This window comes from Scophthalmus maximus, chromosome 7 (assembly GCF_022379125.1).
Source record: "Scophthalmus maximus strain ysfricsl-2021 chromosome 7, ASM2237912v1, whole genome shotgun sequence".
NCBI classification, from domain to species: domain Eukaryota; kingdom Metazoa; phylum Chordata; class Actinopteri; order Pleuronectiformes; family Scophthalmidae; genus Scophthalmus; species Scophthalmus maximus.
In genome coordinates this window covers 12,927,253-12,935,526 of record NC_061521.1, presented here as the reverse complement: position 1 = coordinate 12,935,526, position 8,274 = coordinate 12,927,253, and the positions used below count along the sequence as shown (strand labels likewise).

Genomic DNA, 8,274 nt, shown 5'->3' with positions numbered 1-8,274 from the left:
TTTATCAACTCTTTCATTGTTCATTGGTCAATATTGGCAGTGACGTCGACTGTGATTGGCCAAACCGGTGGACTCTGTGCCCTCCCTCCAATACACGCCAAGCAAGTATAATAATAACAACAACAACGCCCCGCGTGTCAATATGTCGCTATTTAACAAGCCCAGGCCAGGGCAACTTTTAATAGGGACATTTACTGACGAGGTTTGGACTTCAGTATGAGGAAAACTCCTGCATGTTCAAAAGATGTAAATATAACGAGTTGAGCTACAACGCTAAAGAGGCGACTGCCACCGTTAGCTTTACAGCTACGACAGCTAGCAGAGGTCAGCGCGTGGAGAGGCGCCGTCAACAGAGCGCGACGCTCTGAAATAAGACGTCGTTGTCGTCTGTAATTGCACTTCGCCCTCAGACCCACTCGACACCTTCCGCGGGCGGTCGTCGGCATGTTTCCGTTAGACTCGCCGTGGAACATCTCCTTCGCCGGCTGCGGCTTCCTCGGCATCTACCACATCGGCGTGGCCAGCTGTCTGCTGGAGCAGGCCCCCTTCCTGGTGCAGCACGCCCGGCACATATACGGAGCGTCCGCCGGAGCGCTCACTGCAACCGCCCTGGTCACTGGAGTGTGTCTCGGTACGTCCATGTCGGTAATATCAGGGCGTGCAGGGCGATGCAGGGGGGTCGCCGGTGGTGTGAACGGCTTCGGGGGGGAAAACAAGTTTAGCTTTGTGTTATTACCGGGTTTGGAAGAAGTACTCTGATTACACTTTAAATGTAAACACAGTGTTGTTGTGTTTTCCTTCTCGTTTTATCCTTTTAATTAATTATTACATTATGTTTTGTTTTATGTTATTTGTTGAATTCTTTTTTTCCTTGTACTTCTCCTTGTTTTTATGTATTGCACAGCACTTTGGTCAACTCTGGTTGCTTAATATGTGCTTTACAAATAAACTTGACTTGACCTAACCAGTGTTAGGTAAGGTGAGTGTTCTTAGTATGTGAAGTACAACTTTTCCCCTTTTTTCTTTGGTATAAAGATACATACTATAGCTACTACATAATTATTGCTATTTTTGCATTAACACAGAAGCATCATTTTAATTTTGTGGTATGATTAGCTGAAGCTAATTTTAACTTCATGTAACAACATACCACATCAGTACATTGTTCTGTGTAATAACCTGAGAAAATGTTTTGTACGTTAATCTATCTGAGCTGTAGGATAGGAAAAAAAAATATAAGAGTAAAATGGACAAACATAGTCACTTGTAGGCTGTTGTGTAATTCTTGATTTTCCAACCAAATATAGTAGAGTACAATACTTAATCAAAAATATACAATTCCTAACTTTAGATTGTACTTTAAGTGCATTTGTATGAAGAGCTTAATTCATCCCAAACATGTCCGTCTGGATGAACATTGATGAAGTTTTACCATATCTTTATTTTATCATTTACAATAGCAAGTTGTTACTTTTGATGCCCGTTTATGAGCTCTAATGGAGTTTTCAACTGTTCCCATAGATCTTCATTTCATGTTTTAACAGGAGAGACTGGTGCAAATATCATCGATGTCGCGAAAGAGGCAAGAAAGCGATTCCTCGGACCCATGCATCCCTCATTTAATCTAGTGAAGATTGTGCGTCATATGCTGCGGCGCACTCTGCCACCTGACTGCCACCACCGGGCCAACGGGCGGTTAGGGATCTCTCTCACCCGAGTGACAGATGGAGAAAACGTCCTGGTATCTCACTACGACAGCAAGGAGGAGCTGGTGCAGGTTTGCACTATGTTGTACATTGGTTGATATTTCTGAAATCGGATATCATGAAAGGCTTGATTTAATACCTCATTATTAATAGTTTGACAGTATTTCGGGTATGCTCATGGCTGCTTTCAGATGCAATTGACATACAAGAAAAATGTGAGAAAAGACCATTAGAAATGAACATATGATAGTCGATTTTAGAGCTGAAACAATTGGTTGATTAATTTATGGAGTCTTTTTTTTTTTCAGCTTCACAGAATTTACTGCTTCTCTCTGTTTTATATCATTATTTACTGGAAATCTTTGGGTTTTTTACTTTTGTTCGTACAGAGCAGGACATTAGATGACAGCTTGGGCTTGAAAAAATTGTGACAGGTCTATTCCACAGTCTTCTTACAATTTTAAGACAATGTAAATAATTACTTATGTGAATATTTTTATGTAAATGATAATCAGTAAAAAGAATCATTGTTAGCTGCAGCCCTGATTGAGTTCAAACAGCTACGATAGTTGAATAAAATATATTTAACTATAATGCATCCATTAAGACCAGAAAAATATATGATCATGTAATAACAGCATCAATATACTGAATAATGTTAAATGTTATTATACTGTATCATTTTGTCTGTTCAGTTTTTTTGAAAGATGTGAGCCCAATGATGGGTACAAGAACTGTACATTTTATTATATTATTTATCCTTATTGTATTTTTTATATTTTCTTCTTGTTCGTTAGGCATGTGTCTGCAGTGCCTACATCCCAGTGTATTGTGGCCTTATCCCTCCTGCACTACAAGGAGTGGTGAGAAAATTCCTTTAAATTAAGAATTATATGTACAGTAGGTATTACTGTTGGAGAGGCATAATGGCAAGTCTGCCTTCCTGCTTTGCTTGAATTATGTACTGTATTTTCTCTCATTCTCTCCTTTGTTGTTGCTGCTTCTGGCACCCATCTGTAACTGCCCCCATCAGAGCCCTCCCTTCCTCAAGAATGTGTTTGTTCTGAAATGGCACGTGTGGAAACAATACTTATAAAATTCCTCAGGAGTTAGCGTGAATTTGCCTGAGCTATCTAACTAACGGCAAAAGTAGAACGTGTATTCTTTGCTGAACATGTTTCTAGCACAAAGGTTTTCTGGGATATATCATTGGGCAATACCAGCACTCCCACCCTCCCTCTGTGGCCTTTGTGATGGGTTTTAAAAGCTCACATGTGCTTGTGTTTGTGACCAAAAATTGAAAGTAGCAGATTCAGATGGGAGCATGTTGGCTCAGGCTCTAATGTTGTTCTGTCCTCTCCTGCCATCAGTGACTCAAATACTAGAAAACTGATGTCACCCTGGTCTTATCTGTTGACACACACTGCATGCCTGTCAGGTCTGAGTTCAAAAGTTCAGCAGCTTCATTCAAAACAAACATTGATCAATATAATGCAGGACATGATGTCACTGCAATAATACCCGGTGGAGATTGCTCTTGGCTTGAACATCCACCTATTGTTTTTCAAAGTGTTTTTAGTAGATATTGCAAGGAGATTTGTACAATTAATGATCTGTCATGTTTACTCCGACGTTCTGTGATCATTCAGCGATATGTTGATGGAGGAATCTCCGACAACCTGCCTCAGTATGAGCTGAAGAACACCATCACTGTGTCACCGTTCTCCGGAGAGAGTGACATCTGCCCCCGAGACACCTCGACCAACATACACGAACTGAGATTCACCAACACAAGCATCCAGTTCACTCTCACCAACCTCTACAGAGTCTCCAGAGCGCTTTTCCCTCCAGACCCAATGGTAGGTCACTCAGTTACAACATTCCTGATCCACACACACACACACACACACACACATAAACTGTTTTCAGACATGAACTCCGGAAAATGTCCAGAAAATTGGGTGGGGGCAATTTCCAGAATTTCCAAATATGAAGAATGCAGCAGGAGATTGTCCGAGTCAGAGGCGTTCACAACCGCAGGAACATTTCCTAAACATTCAGGCGAGAGATTTTCCTGCTCTATTTTCACATTAGCTCACTCTGACATTTTCTGGAAATCTTACTAGGTACCTGACAGGAAAAGTTCTGGAAAATGGCCGGAGCAACGTTGGGGACATTTTCATTCTCACATACAGCCCCTTCGGAAAATTTCAGGAAAATATCTGGTGCTCAGTGCATGTCTGAAAGCAGCTCTACAGATCAACAGAGTTCCTCAGTTTAACTGGAGTAAACTCTGCAGACTTCTTTGACCCATGCGGATGAATTATTCTTTGTTTTGAAATGCAGATAATGAAGACCATGTGTAAACAGGGATACAAAGACGCTCTGCACTTTTTAAAGAGGAATGGTAGGAATCCGCTTTTATATTTTTCTTCTCTCTTTTCTTCTTCAATGGTCTTTTTAAAAAAACCTGGTTAGTAATAAAAACCTTAAATGATCTTTTGTCATCTGGCCAGAAAATATTAGCTCTGCACACAGAGTGTATCACACTGATAAGTTATCAGAACTCCTGTGAACCCATGTCACCAAGTCAAGAAATTGCTTGTTCATTTTTTCGTTATTTTTGTATTTTCAGTAGCAAGCACATAATCAGCATGTTTTAGCAAAGTAAACTATGTCAATTATTAGTTGTTGATCTTGCTGACTAATTAGAAATCATCTCACCACCAATGACAGATTAAAAAGAACATTATTATCTGCTTTTCTTTTCAGGATTGCTTAATTTCAACGGACCTCTCAGAGACAGACCCTTTCTAGTTAATGAAAAAGACAAAGAGTATCTTAGTGGGGAGAAGGAGGAGGAGGACAACAAAGGTGATGAAGAGGAGGTTAAGCCACATTTGGAAGAAGGAGCAGTAACGGTTCATTCCAGTTCCTCACTAGAGGAGCATATCATTGGACACCTTCCACCAACGCTGCACAAAGGTAAAAAAACACTATAACTTCTTTAAAAATCAAAAATAAGAAATGTTGTCTTTTTAAAGGGATAGTGAAACATCGAAAAAGTTGATTCTGCTGCTAATAATTAATTAATCATAGGCAATTTCATTTTAACTTCACATTGCACTACCTGTATGCATATGAATTATCATCCCAGACTAACCCAGTATAGTTTTTCCGAATGTATTTTTATATCAAACCAGAAACAATTGGCTGTTTGTGTAGTAGGATAAATATATCCAAACTTTAAAACAACACAAGTGCATATAGATTACTTGGTATAATAACTCTATCATGTTTAACCACTTCCTGTTGGACATTTTTCTAATGTGGATCAGTTAGGAACAATGTATTTGTATATTTGAAGCGTATTCATGATTGGGAAACACTGTATTTGCAAAAAACATGACAGGAAAAAAACATTTTGATATGCAATGTGCTATGACCGGTGGACTCCTCTTTGCCTCCCACTGTAGCTCTCGTTGAGGCCTGCATGGAAAGGAGGAGCCTGGTGCAGTCGCTTGGCAACCTGCTTCCTGTCAGGATGGCTTCAGCAATGATGCTCCCCTACACTCTCCCCCTGGAGTCTGCTGTGTCCTTGACTCTCAGGTGCTGTAGAACTAAACAACACCTTTGGATCTTAGGATCCTCCTATTGAAAAGTCCTTTGCACCCCACTGTACATGTGTAGTTGTGTAGTCATTGCACTATTTAGTGTACACATTTTGATATGTTATTACAGATTTGTGGAGCTGACTATCCCTGTACCAGTTTTTGTATTTGCCATAAAGACATTCAAATGGTACAAATTGATGTACAAGCCTCTTGATTATCTGATTAACAGCTGCATATCCCATGTGTAGGCTTCTGGAGTGGCTGCCAGATGTGCAGGATGATGTCGGATGGATTCGAGAGCAGATGTCAAAAATAGTGCATCGTGTTCTTCGCCAGGCGTCCACAAAGATTTCCGAGCATGTATTTTTAGAGATGAAATGGTATGAACAGATCATGATTACAGTGAACAGAATTATCATGACGTGCTGAAATGATTCAGAAACCACTGAGACACAAACGGAAATCATTTCATTTTTATTATTATTATTTTCTCACTCACTGCCTCACAGAGACACAGCCATCGTCTGTGTTGCATTTGAGTATATGCAATGTCCCTATGCACAACATACAGTACATAAATACAAATGAGTAAGAAGATGGTGTAATTGCAATGAGCCCAACAATTGAACATCTCACCTTACTTCTTGTATTGGAGACTATATTGTTTCTGCTGCTGGAACACTTTCACAACCACTTGGATCACAACAAAATATGTTGATTGCATGACGAAACTACGTAAAGCTATGATGTGCAGTGGTTGAATAGAGTGTGCAGACATATGACACAAAAAGCAGCAGAATGATGTGTACTGTTTTAACAAGAGTATGTGACACTGATAGTTTCAGTTTACATTATTTACAAGCTCTTAGAAAGTCACACAGAGAAACTGTGATCCCCCCCCAATGAAATCCCCACATCATGCATTGAGCTAAAGTAAACTTGTTTTGCATTCAAAGTGTTTTCCCCTTCCCCAGCGATTTCACAGTCTTTTTTTTTTTCAGCAAAACTGAAAAGCGGAAACTTACTATTTCATTCTCTGTAGTTTAGTCACCACACACTTTTTCTTTCACATTCACTTAGTTCATTGTTATAACAAACAGCTTCTTAATAATAACAAGTAACACAACTAAAGCCTTTTCCTTATTTACACCTCTGCCCTCTCGTAAATTCTAGGTTTTCCTGTCAGTTGGAGCTGCACCACTACCAGTCCCTCCCATCCCAGTTCTCCTCCACCAGCCTGTTTCCCACCTGGGTGAATGGGCCAAGTCCTTCAGTCCAGGACATCTTCATGCGACTCGACCAGTACAAGACACAGCTGTCTGGAGTTCTGTGTACGAACATGGACCTGCAAGGCTCCTTGAAAGATGGACCGACGTCACCAAATAAGAGCTCGTCATCCATCCTCGCCACAGAGGGCCTCACAATGCACAGAGGTTGTCTCAGCGCTGAGGTCCAGGCGAACTCATTCTAGACCCAGGAACATTTTGAAAGAATATAAATCAGATTTAAATCTTTGTTTGCACCTTAATTTTTAGATACTTCTAAGATACTCAGACTTATTTGTAATCTAATCAGCCCTTTTGTACAGTATACAGAAATGGTAGAAATTTACCATATTTACACTGTAGAGCGTATTTTTTAGATGTATTGTATGACAGTAAAGTCAGCTAGAATCAGGCAGGACATAATATGTGTGTAGGCCTACAGAAGTGCATTTAAACAGTCATGTACAAACTTGAATTACTGGATGTTACAACCAAAAATGTGCACTTGAAATAGCATGGTTGAACTAGGAGAGTGTGGATGTTTTTAGTGGCATGCAGTCAGACCTGTAATAGAGAGTTTCTGCTGCATCCCTGATGAACCAAGACTCCTCTGCTACACAGGCAGGGAAGGACAGAAGGAGGGAAGTTCTGTTTGGTTCAGCTAGTTAGTCCATTTATTATATGCACAAGTCAATGCATTGTTGTGGGAGAAAAATGTCTTTATTATGTTTTTATGTCTGTTTGAATGTATATGTATTATGTCCTTAAGATTATTTATACTAGAAATTTAAAACAGCTTTCCCCTGTTTTCCCAATCATGGAAACATGTTTCCATCATCTTGATTAACTTGTAAGTTAGAATTGAATGATTAAGTCAGATTTGTGTTTTAAAGTCTGAACAATGACTTTGGTGTTATAACATATCCCTTATGTTGTTTTCTGTCCTACAAGAGATTATAGCTGTTTTGATCAAGCCCCAACTTGTGCCTTAAACTTCAATGAAACAATTGCCAAATTAATTTAACAGATTTTCAAAATGTTGCAGGGAATGATATTAGTGTGATCATTAAATAAACTGGTATTGTTTAACATTAACTGCATGTTATGAGTGTTTTTTTCTTCATTGCAGTGAATCCTGAGATTCCCAGAGATCGATTACACAACAGTTATCCTCACATTACCCGGAAACACTGTGACTTACAATGAAAAGTTCACAGAGGACAGAAAACAGTACACATGTTTAACAGTGATCAACAGTGGATCTGGGACGTGTAGGTGTTTTCTGGGAAGTGTCCAGGTGATCCTGACTTGTGAATGTAAAGCACAAATAATGCAGCTCTCCTATTGAAGGATACAGTTTGACAGCAGATGAAGGGATAATACAAAACGTGTAGAATCAGAAATTTCGCAAGTCTGTTTGTGTCATTAACCTATTACATGCCTCAAAATTACTTTCTTATTACACAAAAATCCTGTGACAACATAAGGTGTTGTGATTATGAAACCCACAACTTTTGTAATGATCATAATAGATTTTAAGGAAGATGGCTGATCACATACTGTGTCATATCACAGCTTTGATAGCGGTTCTTATCCTTTCAGAAGATGTGTTTAGCAGTTAAAAATCGTGCCTCTGAGTTAAATTAAGGGATGCAGTCTGTTCATGTCCGGAAAAATGGAACTTGTCAA

General features: G+C 39.5%; 1 protein-coding gene across 1 annotated transcript; it reads left to right on the top strand.

The window, feature by feature from the left end:
• Nucleotides 1-106: 106 nt before the first annotated feature.
• pnpla2 (patatin-like phospholipase domain containing 2) lies at nucleotides 107-7,680 on the top strand. The gene is made up of 9 exons (XM_035643755.2): nucleotides 107-631; nucleotides 1,545-1,777; nucleotides 2,504-2,569; nucleotides 3,356-3,565; nucleotides 4,053-4,113; nucleotides 4,479-4,691; nucleotides 5,183-5,315; nucleotides 5,569-5,700; nucleotides 6,494-7,680. Exons 1-9 carry the CDS (start codon nucleotides 445-447, stop codon nucleotides 6,789-6,791), a joined length of 1,533 nt encoding a protein of 510 aa, XP_035499648.1. The 5' UTR covers nucleotides 107-444; the 3' UTR covers nucleotides 6,792-7,680.
• Nucleotides 7,681-8,274: the final 594 nt, after the last annotated feature.